The sequence below is a fragment of the Cherax quadricarinatus genome, chromosome 3, assembly GCF_038502225.1.
Source record: "Cherax quadricarinatus isolate ZL_2023a chromosome 3, ASM3850222v1, whole genome shotgun sequence".
NCBI lineage: Eukaryota > Metazoa > Arthropoda > Malacostraca > Decapoda > Parastacidae > Cherax > Cherax quadricarinatus.
The window spans coordinates 39217514-39241692 of NC_091294.1; the positions used below are offsets into that span (position 1 = coordinate 39217514).

Below are 24179 nucleotides of genomic sequence, written 5' to 3' on the forward strand. Positions count from 1 at the left end.
ATTAACATCCACCAGGACTCTGACACACATCCCCAAAGCAGCTCGCCCTCAAGCTGCTAGCAAATTCACTGACCTTCTGAAGAAAGTCAACGATGCTCCTTCAAACAACAGATCCTGGCACAACTTGCTGCTTTTTGGCAATGCCTGTTTGGCTGTCCCACCAAGGAGGGACAAGTCACTAGCAACGCATGTTATTAGGGCAATAAATGCATTCCCAAGGGATGACAACCTCGTCCGTCTCCCCCCTAGGGCGACAAACACCCGCCGGGCAAATGCCAACAACAGGACACCCGACACCTCAAAAATCAGAGCCCAAATTAGCAAAAAAATAGAAGAGGGTAATACTATTGGAGCTTTGAGACTTATAACCAGTGAGGATACCATCGCTCCCAAGGACGTCAGCACGGCACAAGCTCTGAAGGACAAACATCCACCCAGGGCTCCCAGTACCAACATTGACCTCCCTGACATTGCAGCAGGCGAAGAACATCTAACCTTACAGGATGCTGATGTGTATAAAGCTGCTATGTCATTTCCACAGGGTTCAGCAGGAGGTTTCACTGGTTTAAGGCCTCAACACTTAAAACAAATACTCAATCCAGCACTTGGTGAGGTTTCAGAGAGGCTGCTGTCTGAACTCACCAAATTTTCCAACCTGTGCCTGGCTGGCGGTGTCCCAGAGGCCATCAGACCCTTTTTCTTTGGTGCCTCATTGTGTGCCCTCCGCAAAAAGGATGGCGGAATCAGGCCCATTGCAGTGGGTAACACCCTTCGGCACCTAGTCGCCAAGGCTGCAGTAAGAAGGGTGAGTCAAGAGGCTGCTGCAATGCTGAAACCAACTCAGCTCGGTTTCGGCGTTCAACAGGGCTGTGAAGCAGCTGCCCACGCAGCACGAGTATATATCAAAAACATGTCCTATGAAAAAGCCTTGGTCAAATTGGACTTTGCCAATGCTTTCAACTCAGTCAGAAGGGATGCTGCTCTCCAAGCAGTTTATAGAAACTTCCCTTCCCTTTATCCCTTCATAGAATCGTGTTATAGTGTGACTTCAAAACTATTGTTTGGGGACCATGAAATTGACTCGTGTGAGGGCGTGCAACAGGGGGACCCTCTCGCCCCCTTTCTATTTTGTTTGGTCATCAAGGAAGTCACGGAGGCACTCTCCAGCGAGCTCAATATCTGGTTCCTGGACGACGGTACCCTGGCTGGCACAACAGAGTCTCTCCTGGAGGACATCAGTAAAATTAAAGACATGGGAGAAAGCCTGGGCCTTTCTTTAAACCCCACCAAATGTGAAATAGTTTCTACCAATCAACAGTTGATACAGAATATCAGTACCGTTTTACCAGGAGCACGAGCCATTGATCCAGCCAATAGCACTCTCCTCGGTGCTCCTCTTGGGTCCAATGCCATCGATCTTGTCCTAGGAAAAAAAGTCTCAGACCTCCGGACGATGGAAAGCAGGATGAAAGACATTGACACACACGATGCCTTTTACCTACTCACCAGGTGCCTGTCAACGCCAAAACTTATCTATTTTCTGAGATGCTCCCCAGCCTTCAGCAGTCCAAAACTCAAGGAATATGACTCTCTCCTGAAGGCCATGCTAGAGAGTGTATTGAATCTTTCCCTTGACGATGGACAGTGGTTGCAAGCCTCACTTCCGGTCAGGCTTGGAGGGCTAGGAGTACGCAGATCCTACCAGATTGCTCTACCAGCTTTCCTATCCTCTTCCATTGCATCAAACGAGTTGATAAGACAAATTCTTCCTGACACCCTCAGTGACTCAGCAGGAATAGAAGACCCTAGCTATGTCAGTGCCATCACCGAATGGGAGACTCTTGCTGCTCCAGCACCAAACCCTAGTGCAGCACTGGCTCACAAACAGTCAAGCTGGGATAGCCCAATTGCTGAAAAGGTGCTTGCCAACATGCTCAGGGCTGCAACATCAGATAGGGAGATTGCCCGTCTCCAGGCTGTGAGTGCACCTCACTCCGGGGACTTCCTCCAAACAGTTCCCATATCGGCAATGGGAACGCGACTCGACCCTAAGACCCTCCGTATTGCAGTGGCTCTGCGCCTTGCTGCCCCAATTCACACAGAATATATGTGTATTTGCGGCGAAGTGCAAGCAGACCAATACGGACTACATGGTCTTAACTGTTCCAAAACCAAGGGCTGGCATGCAAGACACAACGAGGTCAACGACATCATTAAGAGAACCCTTGCTACAGCTGGATGCCCTGCCGAGAGGGAGCCACGATCACTTGCAGCAAACAATACCCACAACCCAGCAAACCGCCCCGACGGGATCACCATCTATCCTTGGAAGAATGGCAAGCTCTTAGCATGGGACTATACCTGTGTGTCCACACTGGCTGACACCTATATCCGTCACAGTGTGGGGCGACAGGGAGGAGCTGCTGACCACAGGGAGGAGTACAAGATCAGCAAGTACAGGGACATTAGCCAACAGTATCAATTTGTCCCAGTGGGATCGGAGACCTTGGGATCATGGGGAAAAAATGCCACACGTTTCCTTAAAGAATTGGGTTCCAGACTCATCGACACCACCAGGGACCCAAGGGCAGCCACTTTCATGTTCCAGCGCCTCAGCGTCGCCATCCAGAGGGGAAATGCTTGCTGCATACTTGGCTCACGTCCAGCCTCGGAGGAGCTGGAGGAAATTCATCATCTTTGATACATTGTGCCATTGTATTCATGTTTATGTTTTTTTCTGTAAATGTATTTTGTTTATTAATAAATGTTCACATAAAGAATTAGAAACATATAGGGGTGGTAGGAGAAAATATTCAAACAGCTCGGGGAGAGAACCTTGAGTTTTCTCTGAGGTACGTTTATTGTCTTCTCTGAGGATGAGGTCCCCATTCCAGCTATAGAGGTGGTATTATATATATATATATATATATGTATATATATTATATATATTATATATATATATATATATATATTATATATATATATATATATATATATATATATATATATATATATATATATATATATATATATATATATATATATATATATATATATATATATATATATATATATATATATATATATATATATATATATATATATATATATATATATATATATATATATATATATATATATATATATATATATATATATATATATATATATATATATATATATATATATATATATATATATATATATATATATATATATATATATATATATATATATATATATATATATATATATATATATATATATATATATATATATATATATATATATATATATATATATATATATATATATATATATATATATATATATATATATATATATATATATATATATATATATATATATATATATATATATATATATATATATATATATATATATATATATATATATATATATATATATATATATATATATATATATATATATATATATATATATATATATATATATATATATATATATATATATATATATATATATATATATGTACATATATATATATATATATATATATATATATATATATATATATATATATATATATATATATATATATATATATATATATATATATATATATATATATGTCGTGCCCAATATGTAAAACTGGTCAGTTAACAAGAACTCATTTAAAATTAGGTCCTTTCTAAAATTTTCTCTTATACGTTTAAAGATATATTTTTTTCATTAATGTTGATGTAAAAAATAATAATTTTGCACCAAAAGAATCTTAGAAAACTTACCTAACCTTATTATAACAAGAACAATTTATTTTAGCCTAACTCAACTAAATATATTTTAGATTTGTTTGCAATAATTTAATACTAAACAAACACAGTGAAATATATTTTTTTCGTTAGGTTCAGAATGATTTTGGCGAAATTATTGAATACACAAATTTTCATTTGTCCTATATAGCAAGATGAGCGTTGCTTTTTAAGCCAAGACCGCAAGTTCTGCCTATTCGGCACGACATATATATATATATATATATATATATATATATATATATATATATATATATATATATATATATATATATATATATATAGATATATATATATTATATATATATATATATATAATATATATATATATATATATAATATATATATATATATATATATATATATCTATATATATATACACACACACACACACACATGCATACATACGCGCACACACACCTACCATCCAACTCACGACCTGCTCGACATATGACGACTCGACTTACGACCAGGTTTTTTATGCCAAATTTCTGGGAAATAAACAAGTGTTTGTGTTGTACATAGTGTTTATCCTATACCTTACAGTATAAAATATAGTACTAACAGCTTAAAAAGTTTTTTCATAACTTTTTTGTGTAGTTACACTTGAATGACTTAACTCCCCAATCCAGTGGTTGTATTTGGAGGTAAAAATACAACTTTTACTGTGGGGTCACATCCAGTAAAGCTTGTGGATGAGTATGGGAATTATCAAGAATGAAGAGAGCCTTGAATGCAAGGTTCTTGCTGTGCAATAAAACTTGACTTCAGGAATAAAGTGATGCTTAAACCAATCAATAAATATTTCCTCTGTCATCCATGCTAACTGGTTTGACCTCCAAATTACTGGTAAGGTGTTTTTATCTACATCTTTCAAAGCACAAGGATTCTTAGAGCAGTAAATAACCATGAAATCACCTGATGCATACCACAAAGGAGCAAGGTGAAGCGGTCCTTTGCTGCCTTGAAGCCCGGGGTACTCTTCTTTTGCTGACTGATATAAGTTCATGTTTGCATTTTTTCCCAAAAAACACTTGTCTTGTCAGCATTAAACATTTGATGTGGCTCATAGCCACCCTCAGAAATAATTTCCTGCAATTCAGCAGGAAAATTACTTGCTGCTGTATGATCAGCTGAAGCACTTTCACTAGAAAACTTGATATTTATTAAACAACTGTAAGGCCTTTTCCCTAATTAAGAGGAAATTAAGTGGTCCACCTTTCTTTTCTTTTGTTCAATCCACTCAAGCAACAAGTTTCCTTCAACTTGTCTGTTTTCAAAACCATTCATCACAACAAATTTTCTGTTTTATTTACTTGTTGGGACCTACGTGTCATTCTTTTCATGAGATGACATCTTGGGTTATTCATAACACAAGTTCGTATATTCGCCTCATTCTTTTTAATTGTACGAACCGACGCTTCATTAAGGCCATAGGCCCTCACTATATCCACCACACGTGATCCACTCTTAAGCTTGTCTAATATCTCAATTTTCTTCGCAATTCCTAGACTTGAACGCTTAAACCTTTTCTTGTCACTTTCAGCAACACTTGTATGCTTACTGGGTGCCATTATTGCTTGGCAGATTTAACAAATGGCAATGAAATTAAGAAAATACGAATTTAAATAAACACAGCTAGGTTCCCAAGTACCTTCATCCTGCACGCATATGATCTGAGCTGGAGACTGGAAGCGTGGTGGGGGTGGGTTTGGGTGGCAGGGGGATGGCAGTAGGCCTCCCCCATTGACTCAATGGTTTAATCCACTGTGTGTGACCGCGAGCTCAAAATTTTTTCCCCTCCCGCAAATTGTGTTAAATTGATCATACGACGTGTTACATAAAAATGTGTCGCAATTCTTGAATCATGCTATACTCAAATCGTGCCAAATAAACTCATGCTAAATGATGGTCTACTGTATTACCGAGTAAGCGGCAGTCGCCAATGTTTCCACAACCGGTTCACTTTGTCAACTTCACACCTCTATATCTCGGTAAGTAGGGTGTGCAAAGGTAAAAAGTTGAAAGTGAACATAGATAAGAGTAAGGTGATGAGGGTATCAAATGATTTAGATAAAGAAAAATTGGATATCACATTGAAGAGTAGTAGTATGGAAGAAGTGAATGTTTTCAGATATTTGGGAGTTGACTTGTCAGCAGATTGGTTTATGAAGGCTGAGGTTAACCATAGAACTGATGAAAGAAAAAAAGGCGAGTGGTGCGTTGAGGCATCTGTGGAGACAAAACGTTATCCATGGAGGCAAAGAAGTGAATGTACGAAAGTATAGTGATACCAACACTCTTACATGGGTGTGAAGCTTGGGTTGTAAATGCTGCAGCGAGGAGGCGGCTGGAGGCAGTGGGGATGTCCTGTGTAAGGGCAGTGTGGTGTAAATATTATGCAGAGAATTCGAAGTGTGGAAATTAGATGGAGGTGTGGAGTACTAAAAGTATTAGTCAAGAGGGCTGAAGAGGGGTTGAGGTGGTTTGGCCATTTAGAGAGAATGGATCCAAGTAGAAAGACCTGGAGAGTGTATAAATCTGTAGGGGAAGGAAGGCAGGGTAGGGGTCGACCTCGAAAAGGGTGGAGGGAGGGAGTAAAGGAGGTTTTGTGGGCGAGGGGCTTGGACTTATACCAAGCATGCGTGAGCGTGTTAGATAGGAGTGAATGGAGAAAAATGGTATTTGGGACCTGACGAGCTGTTGGAGTGTGAGCAGGGTAATATTTAGTGAAGGTTATTTTTATATAGCTGGACTTGAGTCCTAGAAATGGGAAGTACAATACCTGCACTTTAAAGGAGGGGTTTGGGATATTGGCATTTTGGAGGGGTATGTTACATATGCTTCTAAACTGTTGTATCTGGGTGCCTCTGCAAAGATCGTGATTATGTGAGAGTGTGGTGAAAGTGTTGAATGATGATGAAAGTATTTTCTTTTTGGGGATTTTTTTTTTCTTTCTTTTTGGGTCACCCTGCTTCAGTGGGAGACAGCCAACTTGTTGAAAAAAAAAATTAGATTTACTGTTCTTCAGACAATTGTGTAATATGTAATACTAGTAACTGTATAAATAATATCAGCACATTTGTAAATGCATATTAGACCCACCAGTTGATGTGTATTGGACGAGTGATGAGATTTTTTTATTCTTGAACAGTGTCAAAAATCAAACATTTCCACTAATTTGAACTCAATTTCAAGCTACTTTCATTCGATAAACCATTCTAAACCACATTTTATTTTTCTAACATCTTCTATTCTATCAAATGAGACCAAGAAAACGAGAATACAAATATAAATACCACACAAAAATACACCGCAAAATCGCCATTTTAAACCAAAAACACGATCGCAGTTTTTTTTCTCATTATGCACTGCTTGCTGCAGGATTGGATTTTTTTTATACTGCGGGATTTTTTTTTATACTGCACACACTAACCACACAGACCCATTCTCTCATATGAAAGCCTACCAAATTTCTCCCAGAAGATATGAAGCCACTAGAATTTTGGCATAGTATTACGGGACCGACACTGACTTCAAAGCCATAATATTTACAGCACTGACAACGAAAAGGTTAACCAAGAACTCTGTAATGCCATAAATCCATGTGCAAAGGGCTTAGACCTCCAGCAAGTGTGCATGAGCGTGTTAGGCATGAGCAAGTGGAAGCAAATGGTTCTTGTGACTTGATGTACTGTTGGAGTTTGAGTAAAGTAACATTTATGAAAGGATTCAGGGAAACCAGTTAGCCAGACTTGAGTCCTTGAGATGGGAAGTACAGTGCCTGCACTCTGAAGGAAGGGTGGAGATATGTTACAGTTTTTGAACTGTAGTATAAGCACACCTCTGGCAAGACAGTGATGGAGAGCATGATAATGAAAGCATTTCTTCTTTTTCGAGTCACCCTGCCTTTTGGGAAACAGCCAATGTGTTAAAGAAAAAATCCACACTTCCTTTCAAGGTTAATGTTGCAAATGAATATACAGTTACACGTTAACTTTTATAATACGGCAGGACCCGCGTATCCATGGGGGATATGCTCAAAGGACCTGCTGTGGGTACCAAAACCGTGGATAGTAGCAAACCCTATATATAAGTCCTATACATACCTAAAGTTTAACTGATAAATTATATACAATAAGTGGAGAATTTTCACTTTTTCATTGATGAGAAGCACTTCATGGCTTCTCTTGGGCTTTGAAGAAATGCCAGCTTCTCTACTTTTACGTTTTGGAGCCATTACTATGCAAAATTAAGAGGCAATTTTGGGCCACAGTAAACCATGGATAACAAACTATGTATACCCAATCAGTGGATAAGGGGGTTCTACTGTACTTATGAAGAATGACAAGACCACTGAAGACCTAAAAGGAGTTCCTCTAAAATTTTACTCTTTCCTTCACAAGAACTTACCACACACCAGAATTTAAAATTTCATCAGCAGTATATACATTTGCATACAAGTTAAAATAGAAATTATTCAGGAAAGCATGCTGTGTTAGCAGTGCTGATCAGTACATTAATAATACAAAATATACCATCACCCAAGGTAACAAAAACACTTCATACCCACAAGAGTGGCATGTGAGTACAATATCACATCCCATCCATCCCATTAAATGAGTTTTAGTCACAGTAAACCTTCAATTTAACAGGAAAAAATCTGTTAGTTACAAAATAACAAGCACGACAAAACAATCTCATCTCTATCCACCATGACTGCCATTACCATCCGCCAGTTCCCCCATATTAGAGTGTCAAATCAAAGACTTACTGTGTATCTTCATATAAATTTTGGCACAAAAAATATAAACTACTGCTAGTGCATTACTTTGAGTGATGGTAAAAGCATGTGTGTGTGTACTCACCTGATGGCCCCGGGAAGGTCTCCAGCTGCGAGGATCCTGCTGCTGCTGCGGCTGCTGCTGCTGCATATGGCACAAAGTTTTGTACTGCTGCTGAGAGGTGTTGAGGCAGCCCATGTAGGTCTGGAGCCGCGGTATTGGACATGTCATGGTCTACAGAGTCCTCTTCGTGTGGCTCCTCGACCTCATGGTCACTACTGCCCTCCCCTTTACAACCACTGCTGCCTCTACCAGGCCCATCCTCCTCAGATATATTTAACTCAGTCTTGGGTATTAGCCTTGGGGATGGTGAACCTCCACTGCCAGAGTTGCTGGCACCCATAGTTAAGTTGATTACTCTACCAGATTTATCGTCGTCAAGTGAGGCAGTGGAGGTAACAGGCGGTGCTTGTGAAATAGAATTCAATTGTTGTATTGGTGGTGTTGGTATAGGGGGCCCTCCAAGTGGTGAATGGAGAGGTTTGCGTCTCTTTGCTGGTGGTGAATGCAAAAGGTGCTGTGACTTGTGGCTTGGTGGCTCCAGGGAAACGAGAGGATTAGCAGGGGCCAGGACTGACGCACCTATCCCAGAGAAGGCAAGACTTAGCGCTGGGGACCCAGGCCCTCCACGGCACTCCCCTCTGTCCAGACTATCTTCTGGCTCCTTCTCAGGACTACTTGTAAGGCTACCAAACTGAGAATAGAAAACAAAATTTGAACATTAAACCCTTTATCTATATACAGTGATGTGGATGAAACTACAGAACATTAAAAAAATTAAGCTATAACATCTTGTAAAAACAACACTATACATATGGTACTATCTGCACATCATACAGGAGATTCCAAAATATCAAGTGCGTTATGTTCAAAAAAAATCAGTGACTCATACGAAATCAAAATATGTGAATAACAAATGGAAAAAACTAAGTTACATTTTTGACATTTAAAAATAAAAAAGCCAAACTTTTTTTTTTAAACAAACTGGCCATCTGCCACCAAGGTAGGGTGACCCCAAAAAAAGAAGAAAAACTTTCATCATCACTCACTCCATCATTATCTTGTCAGAAGGGCACCAATACTACAATTCAAAACTGCAAATATCCCCACCCCTCCAGAATGCAGGCATTGTACTTCCCACCTCCAGGACTCAAGTCCTTGTCAAAAATAATAGTTCTTCACACCTTAAATTGTAGTTGTCATTGCCACTGGCCATATGCTAGGAAGATCTGTCTCCTACTCAACCCAACTCACTCATATATTTATTACCTTAACCCTTTGAGGGTCGACAGGCCCTCTCCGAGACTCGTTCTCAGGGTCGGCCAAATTTAAAAAAAAAATAATAATTTTTTCTTATGAAAAGATAGACAATCTTTTCCCGATCATAACAACACCAAAAATATGAGATTTGATGGAAAACTTACGGAATTATGCTCTCGCAAAGTTAGCGGTCTCGGCGATGTTTACGGATCGGCGATTTTGCCCACTGAGCCCCATTTTTGGCCAGTTCCACTGTACTAGTCGACAAAAAAACATGAATATTTCGCTAGAACTCCATTTTTTCTATTGAATGAGTGCAAGAAACCACCCATTTACCAATTTCAACTATCCAGTACAGTGGTCAGAATTTAGCAATTTTGCCAATTTCACACAAATTTCAAAAGATGCCAATTTCCGAATAGGGTCCAGAACAAACAAGAAATACATTCCTGGCACTAAAATGACATTTCCTCTGTTCATTAGTCACATCTCAAGGCCCCTCTAACATTCTTTTGCTTTCCACTTTGAATTTTTATTCTCACAAAAAATAGAAGATTTACTGTTATGCAGACTACTGCATTAGTGTAAAAAATGGTATGAATCATATTGGCACACTTGCAAAAGAATATTAGACTCACCAGTTGATGTGTATTGGACGCTTGGCATGATTTGTTTACTTTTGAACTTTGGTAAAAATCGAACATTTTTGCTACTCTGAGCTTAATTTCAAGGTACTTTTCATTGTAAAACCAGTCAAAATCATCTCAATTTCTATGATATGCCTTCCATTCTACAAAATGAGACCAAGAAAACTAGAATACAACAATAAATATCATACGAAAATACAGTGCAAAGTCGCTGTTTTATTCCAAAAAAACGATCAAAGTTTTTTTTTTCTCATTATTAATGCACTGTGTACTGCAGGATTTTTTTTATACTGTGCACACTGACCACATAGACCCATTCTTTCATATGGAGGCCTACCAGCTTTCTCCCACTAGGTTTGAGGGCGGTAGAATTTAGGCACACTAGTATGTCAAAAACCCTAGGTCATAAGCCGTACTAGTACGTCCGAAACCCTCAAAGGGTTAAGAACAGAGCAGCAATGGCGCAGGCCTACTGGCCCCCCACAAGATCCTTCTCAAACCCAACCCACATTTCCTGACCAAACTGACCCAATGGTTGCTGCTGTTTGTTGATATGTATGTGTATGTAGAAGATTAATGTGGCCCTATACATGTATAAACATGTGGCAAACATCACCTACAAACACCACTACCATCACCTGCAAACATTGGTAAAAATGTAAAACATATCCTTACTAAATTATCCCAAACACTAGGAACTCACCACACCTATATCTAATGAACACACTACAGATGAATGCATTTGAGAAAAGTAATAACCAAAAAAATGCTAATAGTATTGCAATAAAAATGTGTGAGATCTGTTAACATTGTTGTTTAAGGTTCAAAGGGACACCAAAGATTACATCTTATTATGCCAGATGCTTCCATACACTCCATGCAAGTCAGCAGTCAGCTCTTTCTTAGGCCACAAAAATCCCTGAAGTGAAATGCTTTCATGACTGAGCAACCTTTTTTAAAACTTCATGGAGCAGTCATGTGGTCAGTTTTCCAAGAAATGTGATCATGGGAACAAAATTTCAATTGTGATTTGTGATGCCCTTTTGATTTTAGTTTCGTGCAGAACCTCTACAATGAAAATTAACTATGATTTTCTTCAAAATGTGCTCAATAGCTTTTCTACATACCAATTTTCAATAAAGACAATCTGGTTGGTTCCACTATTTGCAGACTATCAGAAGCCTTTTCTAAATCCATGTAAGCAACGAAAATTTCCTTGATTTTATTCTAAACATTATTCACTTGAATGCTTCAATACAAACACTTGGTCTATACATCCCCAGCTCTTTCTAAAGCCTCCTTGTTCATCTCTACCATACACTTTACCTGGTACCTTAGATGTACCTTTGATGAGGCTAGCACGAGACAAGCCTGGCCATGGGCCAGGCTTGTCTCGTGCTAGACTTGTACTAGACTTCTACACTTGTTCCACCAATGTTTCTGATATCCTCTGGTAAGATACAGAATATCTTGGGGCCACAAATGTTGATAGTTTTCCCTTGTTGTGCCTACTGCACCCCTGCTTTTCACTGTGTCTATTTTGCACTTCCTCCAGTCTCTCTTGCTCTCTTGGCAGTGTGCAGATTTGAGACCAGGCCTTTGAGTATTTTCCAAGTACGTATATATATTATCATGTATCTCTCCTCCACTCCAGTACATATTAAAGACCTCAAAGCATTCCCAGTAATTTAAATGCTTTACTGGCTCTATGTGGGGCATAAACGACCTTCGTATTTGTTCCAGTGGAAAAGCTGCTTCTCCACTGATATGCCGTATTCTATTCAAGATTGATGGACTGAACACATCGACTCAAGGTTGAGGGACTGATTACCTCATTCTCCTCCTGTTCTTCAAGTTTCTCCTACGTATGGATTGATGAAGCCACTGTGTGGCGAAACGTTTCCTCAATAAAGATCCCCAAGAGTTGCACATGTGTCTAATTTATCAATGCATAATTTGTTGTAATACAGATAAAGTACATTCATAAATACAATATTCTAAAAAATCACTAACCCTTTCACTGTTGAGTGCCTGCTCACAAACTTGCTCTCAGTGTCAAAAAATATTCAAAAGAAAAAAAAAATTTTTTTTTCTTACCAAAATCTTAAGAATAATTTTCTGAGTTTTATAAAAGAACTTTTTTTTTTTTTTTTTTTTTTGCAATCAGTAGTTACCGAGATATAGAGGCATGAAGTTGACAAAGTGAACCACTTATGGCAACATTGGCGACTGCCACTCTAATATTATTTTTACTTTTATTGTATTTTTTTCTTTTCTAATATTTTATTTTCTTCAAGTAACTTTTCTGGCCTGTGAGACCAATATAATGCATAATGTATACATATCCACTCGTTGTATGTAACACAACTGCACAAATATTGTTATCATTACATATATTGTTTACAGAGCTTGTTCACACAAATGCACGCTGCCTTCCCCACACCCATGCTGTCTTTCCCACACCCACGCTGCCTTCCCCACACCCATGCTGTCTTTCCCACACCCACGCTGCCTTCCCCACACCCATGCTGTCTTTCCCACACCCATGCTGCCTTCCCCACACCCATGCTGCCTTCCCCACACCCATGCTACCTTCCCCACACCCACGCTGCCTTCCCCACACCCATGCTGTCTTTCCCACACCCACGCTGCCTTCCCCACACCCATGCTGTCTTTCCCACACCCATGCTGCCTTCCCCACACCCATGCTGCCTTCCCCACACCCATGCTACCTTCCCCACACCCACGCTGCCTTCCCCACACCCATGCTGTCTTTCCCACACCCACGCTGCCTTCCCCACACCCATGCTGTCTTTCCCACACCCATGCTGCCTTCCCCACACCCATGCTGCCTTCCCCACACCCATGCTACCTTCCCCACACCCACGCTGCCTTCCCCACACCCACACTGTCTTCACCACCACCCACACTGGAAATAAGTCACTGTGTCTGACTTTTCTGGGTTATCCTAGGTTCTCTGCACATGCTGCTATGTATGATAATCTATGTACAGTGGACCCCCGAATTTCATGATTAATCCATTTCAGAGTCTGCCGAAAGTCTAAATTCACAAATTTCAAAACCATTTTCCCCACAAGAAATAATGTAAAACAAATTAATCCATTCCAGACACCCAAAAGTATAAACAAAAATTATTTTTTTTAAAGATTAAATATAGATTTACATACAGAAAAGAATGAGAAATCAAGTATAAACCAATAATATCACACTTACCTTTAATGAAGACTCTTGTTGGTGTATGGAAGTCGGGAGGTGGGAAGAGGATGGAGAAGTGATGCTACTGTGGAAGGGAAATCCCCTTCCATAAAGACTTTAGGTACCTAGACCTCAAGTCCTTATCTGGGGTTACTTCTCTTCTTTGTTTTTTTAATGCCACTAGGACCAGCTTGAGAGTCACTGGACCCCTGTCGCTCAAAAAATTGTTCCAGAGAGCTCCAATTCTGATGTCTTTAAAATTTGCCTAAAATGGGACAAGGCACTGTCACTGTACATGTTGCCCACATGGCTTGCAACAGCTTTGTTATGGTGATGTTCCTCCACAAATGTTTGCAGCCTACCCCACATTACACAAATCTCCTTAATCTCTGAAGAAGGCACCTTCTTCCATCTCTCTTCCTCTTCCTGTGAAGCAATTTCCTCAGCTGTGGTCTGTTGCTTCTCTGTTGCAGCTCTTCAGTGGTTAGCTCTTCATTGTGGTCCTGCACCAACTCCTCCACATCCTCGTCACTCACATCCAACCCCATGGAATTCCCCAATGCCACAACTGATTCCACAACAGGTGTAGGGTCAACAGGGTCAGCCTCAAACACTTCAAAATCTTTCTCTTCGACACATTCTGGCCACAATTTTCTCCAAGCAGAGTTCAAAGCCCTGAAAGTCACTCCCTCCCAAGCCTTATCTATAAGGCTTATGCAATTGAGGATATTGAAGTGATTCCTCCAGAACTCTCTTAGGGTTAATTCAGTGTCTGAGGTCACATCAAAGTACCTTTGAAACATTGCTTTGGTGGAGAGTTTTTTGAAGTTTGAAATGATCTACTGGTCCATGGGCTGGATGAGAGGAGTGGTATTAGGGGGCAAGAACTTCACTGTGATGAACCTTAACTCCTCTGCCATTTGGTCATCCAAGTCTAGAGGATGAGCAGGAGCACTGTCCATTACCAGGAGGCACTTGAGTGGCAATTTATTTTCCAGGAGGTATTCCCTCACACTCAGGCCAAACACTTCACTGAACCAATCAAGGAAAATTTCCCTTGTGATCCATGCCTTACTGTTAGCCTTCCATATCACACACAATTTACTCCAGGAAACACTGTTTTTCATGAACACTATGGGATTTTCAGAGTAAAGGCTTCACTTTGAAATCCCTATTAGCATTACCACAAAACAAGAGAGTTAGCCTGTCTTTCATAGGCTTGTGTCCTGGCAGTACCTTTTCATCCTGCGTGATATAGGTCCCCTTTCGCATTTTCTTCGAAAAGGGGCCTGCTTTATCACAATTGAACACTTGTTGGGGGAGGACTCCATCTTCTACATACACCTTGAATTCATGCACAAATTTTTCAGCCGCACATCTGTCAGAACTTGCAGCCTCACCATACTTTGTATGCCACTACGCTTCTTAAATCTCTCAAACCAGCCTTTGCTGCCCTTAAAGTCACTAACATGCCCTTAAATTCACTAACATCAGCACTCGTTCCAGGCATTTTCTTTACGAGATCGGCATGCAACTGCCTTGCCTTTTCACAAATTATCAACTACATAACACTATCTCCTGCTAACTGTTTTTGGCTGATCCACACCAACAACAAATTCTCAACATCTTTGATTATTTGTGATCTCTTTTTTGTGAGTATATCTACCCCTTTCACAACAACAGCTTCCTTGATTTCCTTTTTCTTCACCACGATGGAAGTGATTGTTGAATGGGACTTCCCGTACATCCTGCTCAAGACGGTCACATGCACTCCACTTTCACATTTTGCGATAATTTCTTTCTCTAATTCTATCGTGTTTCTCTCCTTCTTTACCAAAGGGCTGGCACTAGGATCTTTCTTTGGGCCCATGGTGGCTTATTTAGTAGTTGCAAGCACAAAAAAGAATGAATTATTAGGAAATGTATCATATGAACACATGGGGTGATGGTCACTTGCCCAGAAACAATGCCACACTGACTGAATGGTGTGTGGAAGCCTTTGTGTACACACGGCCACTGGGAGACCGCTCCGACGCATTCCGTATGATCTCCGAATTTTGAGGCAAATCATGAAACGTGAGGCTATATTTTGACAAAAAAAATTGCCGAAAGGCAAAATTCATGAAGCGCAGGGCTCATGAAACTCAGGGGCCCACTGTAACTGTATTCGTGTATACCTGAATAAACTTACTTACACACCATCTTCCCAACCAACCATGCCGTCTTCCCCACCCACACCATCTTCCCCACCATCCATGCTATCTTCCCCATCACCCACGCTGTCTTCCCTTTTCACTATCAGTATCTGGTATCCTGGGCATTGCTTTCAGTCACAAATTCCTCAAAACCATAAAATTCATTTTCACTGACACTTCCATCTGTGCTAGAACTATCACTTGGGAAGAGAAAAGTCCCAAATTCACCAGGGAGTGAGGTATTCCTTACCGCTAGGCATGGTGAACAAGGCGTACTGAATTGGCGTTCCCACAATGCACTGCAGCCTCAAACTTTTTTCATACTGCAAACACTGAGCACACAGGCCTATTCTCTCACATGTAGACCTACCAGCTTCCTCCCACCAGATCTAAAGCTGCTAGAATTTTGGCGTAGTATTATGAGACCGGCATTGGCTTGCAAGCCATAATATTACGGGACTGACAGTGAAAGGGTTAATTGCATTCCAACCACATCCATATTTCATTCCAAGTCACAAAACAAAGGTCACACCAAATTTTTGAGAGAACTAAATTGTTGTACCATTTAGGCAAAAAATGGATCATTTGGATTTGTAAGAAATTTGACCAAAACAACTGCATATCTGCTGAGCTACCATATACAACTTATGAAAAGTTAGAGACAAACGAAGAGATATAAGTATCATGACAATACAATGGAACCTCAGTTTTAATATGCCCTAGTCTGTATGTAAAACTACTATAGTTATTCTCTATAAAATGTATTTTTTGTTAATATTTTTGTGTGTCTGGAACGGATTAATTGGATTTACATTATTTCTTATGGGAAATATTAACAAAAAATACATTTTATAAAGAGTAACTATAGTTTTACAGACTATGGCATACGAAAACCAAGGTTCCACTGTCTAAGGAAGCACTTACCTGTTCATTATCACTAGTTCTCTTGTCTTGAGCAAGTCCTTTAATTCTAAGTGCCTCTGCTGTTTTGAGAAGGAGCCCTAATCTTTCTTGAGATACATTAACTTCTCCATGGTATATGAAGCTCAATAGGGATTTTAATTCTAAAAAACTTGTATCACGCAACACTATAACCGGATGCTGATGAGCTGGTAAGTCCTGGAAAATATATAAAAGAAAATATTACTGTTTAACATCAAAACAGAAAACAGAATGAGATTAAAAAAAAAGTAGGTCAATCAGTGATCTCTTTAGGGTTTCAAAATGGGAAGTTTCAAACATTCGTATTAATAATAGTGGTATAGGAGTTAAACTTTAAAGTGGGTGGTAATGACACCAAAAGCAAGAAATTTGATGGAAAACTTACGGAATTACACTCTCGCAAAGTTAGCAGTCTCAACGATATTTACGCATCGGTGATTTCGCCCACTTTGAGCACTATTTTTGGCCAAAATAGTGAACTCCAAGTGTTCTATAGAACTCCAAGTGTTCTATCAACTGAGTGCAAGAAACCGCCCATTTACCGATTTCAACTACCCAATAAAGTTGTCAGAAATTGGCAATTTGGCCAATTTTGCACAAATCTCAAAAGATGTCAATTTCAAAATAGGGTCCAGAATAAACAATGCAGACATTCCTGGCACTAAAAAACATTTTCTCTGTTCATTAGTCACATCTCCAGGCCCCTCTTACATTAATCTTGCTTTCCATTTTGAATTTTTATTGACACAAAAAACAGAAGATTTACTATTATGCAGACTACTGCATTATTGTAATAACTGTTTAAATAATGTCAGAACATCCACACTTACTACTGGTGGTTCACAATTACACTCACTCACCAACTGACTATATACCCAGAAATACTAATCTTAATCTTAAAATAATAAATCCTAACTAGTCATAAGTTTGCCTTTAATACTCCAATATAGACACTTTGTATTGTGCCAAAACAAAAGCATTCACATTGCTAAACTCACAAATTATGATGTAGTCACTTAGCCTTAATACCATAATCTGTAAGGATTTAATGTTAAGAATAAATCTAAGTCTGCTCGAAATGCCTAGCCATGCTGGGTGTCCTAGTGGCCCCCTCTGTAATTAGTATTTTATAACATGTAAACCACACAATACCCAAAACCTGTAAACCCCACATTGTAACCCTTATAGAGAATAAACGAACTGAATTGAATTGAATTGAAAACCCAGTCATGACTGCGTATTAGACCTGCCAGCTGGACATATTGGACGGTGGCGTCATTTATTTACTCTTGAACATCGGCAAAAAACGAACATTTCCGATACTTTGAGCTTAATATCAAGGTACTTTTCATCATGAAACCAATCAAAATCATCTCTATTTCTGTAACATATCTTCCATTCTATCAAATAAGACCAAGAAAATGAGAATGCAACCATAAATACCATACAAAAATACACCATAAAGTCGGCATTTTAAACCAATAACACGGTCAGAGTTTATTCTCATTATGCACTGCATGCTGGAGATTTTTTTTATGCTGCACACACTGACCATGCAGACCCATTGTCTCACACGTAGGTCTATCAGCTTTCTCCCACTATATTTGAAGCCCCTAGAATTTTGATGTACTAGTATGGCACCAACACTGCCTAGTAAGCCGTATTATAATACAACACCGACAGTGAAAGGGTTAATAGTTGAAAGTGAACATAGATAAGAGTAAGGTGATGAAGGTATCAAACAATTTAGATAGAGAAAAATTGGAAATCACATTGGAAGGAGGGTATGTAAGAAGCGAATGTTTTCAGAAATTTGGGAGTTGACTTGTCAGCAGATGGGTCAATGAAAGATGAAGTGAATCATAGAACTGAAAAGGGAAAAAAAAAATTAGTGGTGTACTGAGTAGTCAGTGGAGACAAAGAACTTTCTCCATGGAAGCAGTGAGGGGAATGTATGAGAGTATAGTTATACCAACTCTTATATGGGTGTGAAGCATGGGTTTTGAATATTGCAACAAGGAGAAGGCTGGAGGCAGTGGAGATATCATGTCTTGAGAGCATGTGTGATGTGAATATAATGCAGAAAATTCGTAGTTTAGAAATTAGCAGGATGTGCGGGATTACCAAAACAATTCTCTAGAGGGCTGAGGAGGGGTTGTTGAGGTGGTTCAGACATGTAGAGAGGATGGAACAAAATAGAATGACTTCGAGACTGTATAATCTGTAGTGGAGGAAAGGCGGGGTAGAGGTCGGCCAAGGAAAGGTTGGGGGGAGGGGGGTAAAGGAGGTTTTGTGTACAAGGGGCTTGGACCTCAAGCAAGCATGTGTGAGCATGTTAGATAGGAGTACGTGAAGACTTGACATGCTGTTAGTGTGAGCAGGGTAATGTTTATTCAGGGAAACCAGCAGGTCGGACTTGAGTCCTGAAGATGGTAAGTACAGTGCCTGCAATCTGAAGGAGGGGTGTTACTGCTGCAGTTTTATAACTGTAGTGTAAGCATGCCTCTGGAAAGACAGTGATGGAGTGAATGATGGTGAAAGTTTTTGTTTTTTGGGCCACCCTGCCTTGGTGGGAAATGGTCGATGTGTTAATAAAAAAAAATTATAGTGTAAAAATGGCTAAATTACAAACTTCTGTGCACATTATGTAGTAGTTCTGATAGTTGAATGGGAAGTTTCTTGTGCTCAATCAGCAAAATGACTAGTTAGCAAAATTGGCACTGTGTAAATTGTGCCCTGGTAGCCAACTTTGCACTTGCTTAATTCTTTAAGTTTTCCATCAAATTTTGATTTTCAGTGTCATTACCTTCAGAAAATGATTCTCTACCATTTCAGACAATAATTCTTTTTTAAAAGCAACCACTTTTAATTAACCAATTTTCTTGTCTGTTGATCAACATTTTCAGCTCAGCTCCCTCAGATAAGCTGAGTGTGGTAAATTTTGGCCTAGACATGAGACAATGGGTCTGCACAGTAAGTGTGAACAGTGCAAGAGAAATTATATCCCAAGCTGTGCATAATGGGCGAAGAAAACCTCTGACCTTGTGTTTGGTTGAAAATAATTAATATGGAGGTGAGTTCTAGGATGTTTTATGGTTTGACTGGTTGTTTCTTGGTATCATTTTCTAGAATGAAAAACCTACTATTGAAAGAGATGATTTTGGTTGGTTTCAGGAGTGTAAATAGCTTGAAATTGGGCTTAATGTAGCAGAAATATTTGACATCTGATTATCTTTGAGGATGGATAAGTGCTCTCCCCTTCCCCCTCTACAAATTATTGGAATGTCATAAACCATGACTAATCATCATTCTTGGTTATATTTTATTATTCGAGAAATAAGGTAACTCTTCAATTTTTGTGTGATAATTAATTCAAAATAAAAGGCAAGTGTAATATAGGCCAGGGTTTCTGACGTACTAGTATGGCTTACGCACCAGGGTTTTTGACGTACTAGTACGCTTAAATTCTAGCGCCCTCAAATCTAATGAGAGAAAGCTGGTAGGCCTACATATGAAAGAATGGGTCTATGTGGTCAGTGTGCACAGTATAAAAAAAATCATGCAGCACACAGTGCGTAATGAGAAAAAAAACTGACAGTTTTTGGTTTAAAACAGTGACTTTGCACTGTATTTTCGTATGGTATTTATGATGGTATTCTAGTTTTCCCTGGTCTCATTACAGAAATTGAGACGATTTTTCCAAAGTTCAAAAGTAAACAAATCATGCTACGCATCCGATACACGTCAAGTGGTGAGTCTAATATTCTTTCACAAGTGAGCTGATATTATTTATACCATTTCTACACTAATGCAGTAGTCTGCATGACAGTAAATCTTCTATTTTTTGTAAGAATAAAAATATAAAGTGGAAAGCAAAAGAATGTAAGAGGGGCGTGGGGACGTGACTAATGAACAGAGGAAATGTTATTTTAGTGCCAGGAATGTCTTTCTTGTTTATCCTGGACCCTATTTGGAAATTGGCATCTTTTGAAATTTGTGTGAAATTTGCAAAATTGCTAAATTCTGACCACTTTATTGGATAGTTGAAATCGGTAAATGGGTGGTTTCTTGTACTCATTCGATAGAGAAAATGGAGTTCTAGCAAAATAGTTATGATTTTTGTCGACTAGTACACTGTAATTGGTCGAAAATAGGGCTCAAAGTGGGCAAAATCACTGATGCGTAAACATTGTCGAGGCTGCTAACTTCGCAAGAGTATAATTCCGTAAGTTTCCCATCAAATTTCATACTCTTGGTGTCATTATGATCGGGAAAAGATTCTCTATCTTTTCATAAGAAAAAAGTTTTTTTTTTTTTAATTTGTCGACCCTGAGAACAAGTCTGGGAGAGGGCCTGTCGACCCTGAAAGGGTTAATGAACAGAGGAAGTGATACTTTAGTACCTGCAAAGTCTACGGTGTTTATTTTCATCTGCTTAAATTTATATATACTGAATTTTTAACTGTAAAATTGACTGAATTACAAAGTTTTGTGATAGATGAATAGGTGGTGTCTTGTGTTCAACTGATGGAACAGAAGGAATATTAGAGAAATGGCTAAGAATTTGGTCAAACTGAGCTTTGGAATTGGCTTAAAATTGAACTTAAAATGGGCAAAATCACCAATGCATATACAGTGGAACCTCGGCTTACAAATTTAATCCGTTCCGTGACCATGTTCATATCCCGATTTGTTTGTACGCCGAGTCAATTTTCCTCATTTAAATTAATTAAAATGGCATTATCCGTTCCAGCAGAATTCCTGCTGTCAAGAGGCATGACAAAATACTTCAATATGATGCTAATATCAATTCTATGGCTTATTTATATATCATAATTCATCTAACTTCACCATCACTAAAGGAATGCACATGTGCATCATTGCCAATGTTCAGCATTTCTTCAATGTCAGCTTCCTGTAATTCCATTAGCACACAGTCAAGATGAGTAAATAGAACTGTCAATGTTTAATGCTTGGGTATGTCTATTCTGTTAAGTGGGTTGGATCTGTGAAGGACCTGCCTAGTATGGGCCAACAGGCCTATTGCAGTGTTCCTCCTTTCTTATGTTATTATGTACCCACGACACCAATCATACCCAGCCCCTCCCACTCAAAGGAACATAAGAATAGAGGAACACTGCAGAAGGCCTACTGGTCCATACAAGGCAGGTCTTTATCAAAACGACCTCTACCCAAAGCTACCCAAGAATTTACTCCCATACCCAATGACACCAATCAAACCCAGCCCCTCCCACTCATATATTTGTCCAATCTCTTTTTAACCCTTTCTGGGTTGAGAGGCCCTCTCCTAAACTTGTTCTCAGGGTCGAAAATTTTTCGGAAAAAAAAATTATTTTTTTCTTATGAAAAGATAGAGAATCTTTTCCCAATCACAATGACACCAAAAGTATGAAATATGATGGAAAACTTACGAAATTATGCTCTTGCGAAGTTAGCGGTCTCGATGATGTTTACGCATCGGCAATTTCGCCCACTTTCAGCCCTATTTTCGGCCAATTCCAGTGTACTAGTCGACAAAAATCATAACTATTTCCCTAGAACTACATCTTTTCTATCGAATGAGTACAAAAAACCACCCATTTACCGATTTCAACTATCCAATAAAGTGGTCAGAAATTAGCAATTTTGCCAATTTCACACAAATTTCAAACGATGCCAATTTCCAAATAGGGTCCAGAATAAACAAGACAAACATTCCTGGCACTAAAATAACATTTCCTCTGTTCATCAGTCACGTCCCCACGCCCCTCTTACATTTCTTTTGCTTTCTATTTTGAATTTTTATTCTCGCAAAAAAATAGAAGATTTACTGTTATGCAGACTACTGCATTAGTGTAGAAATGGTATAAATAATATCAGCTCACTTGTGAAAGAATATCAGACTCACCAGTTGACATTTATTGGACGCGTGGCGTGATCTGTTTACTTTTGAACTTTGGCAAAAATCGAACATTGTGAAACCAATCAAAATCATCTCAATTTCTGTAATATGTCTTCCATTCTATAAAATGAGACCAGGAAAACTAGAATACAACCATAAATACCATACGAAAATACAGTGCAAAGCCGCTATTTTAAACCAAAAACACGGCCAAAGTTTTTTTTTTTCTCATTACCCACTGTGTGCTGCAGGATTTTTTTTTATACTGCACACACTGACCACGTAGACCCATTTTTTCATAAGTAGGCCTACCAGCTTTCTCTCGCTAGATTTGAAGGTGCTAGAACTTACGCACACTAGTACATAAATAACCCTGGTGCCAAAGCCGTACTAGTACGGCGGAAACCCCGAGAGAGTTAAAGCCACCAAAGGTCCTAGCCTCGATCACCCTACTCGGGAGATTGTTCCACGCATCCACAACTCTGTTAGAAAACCAATACTTACCTATGTCCTTTCTAAATCTAAATTTATCCAGCTTAAACCCATTATTTCTGGTTCTTACCTGGTTCGACACCCCTCAGTACTTTATTAGTATCACCTTTGTTTATGCCCATCATCCACTTATACACTTCAATGATATCTCCCCTCATTCTACATCTCTCCAGAGAGTGGAGATTCAAGGCTCTAAGTCTGTCTTCATATGGGAGATTCCTTGCACAGTAAATCATTTCATTCTTCTTTGTATGTTCTCCAATGAGTCTATATCCAAGGTTCTATCGAAGCTAAAGCCTTGGGTAGTTTCAAATTTGTGATGGACAAATACATGAGTGAGAGGGGTTGGATGTGAGTGGGACCTGCACATGAGTAAATAGAATTATTAAAGCTTATTGTTTGCATAGCATTCAAAATTGAGTTGGGCAAATATTCTGTTAGTGGGATGGATTGTGAAGGACCTGCCTAGTATGGGCCAATAGGCCTGCTGCAGTGTATTATTAGTAAGCGGTGAGAGTAGCCACTCTCATTGCTGAGGTCCAGGTAATAAACTTTTTATGGAGAAAACATAGCCACAGTGAGAGATGCACTGTTGGGTTCCTCACACTCTACTGATCCAACCCACGCTTCTTCCTTTTATAGGTAGTAGGTTGGTAGACAGCAACCACCCAGGGAGGTACTACTGTCCTGCCAAGTGAGAGTAAAATGAAAGCCTGCAATTGTTTTACATGATGGTAGGATTGCTGGTGTCTTTTGTCTGTCTCATAAATATGCAAGATTACAGGTATGTCTTGCTACTTCTACTTACACTTAGGTCACACTACACATACATGTACACATTTATTTATACACACTCATCTGAGTTTTCTTTGATTTTATCTTAATAGT

At 39.1% G+C, this 24179-nt stretch overlaps 1 protein-coding gene across 1 annotated transcript in view; it reads right to left on the reverse strand.

The window, feature by feature from the left end:
- The window catches only part of LOC128705103 (broad-complex core protein isoforms 1/2/3/4/5-like), a gene marked incomplete in the record, with an annotated part of 369072 nt that overhangs the window by 290532 nt on the left and 54361 nt on the right, over positions 1-24179 (reverse strand). The window contains 2 exon segments of the mRNA XM_070091304.1: positions 8663-9332; positions 16881-17075. Coding sequence (XP_069947405.1) covers positions 8663-9332; positions 16881-17075 — 865 coding nt within the window.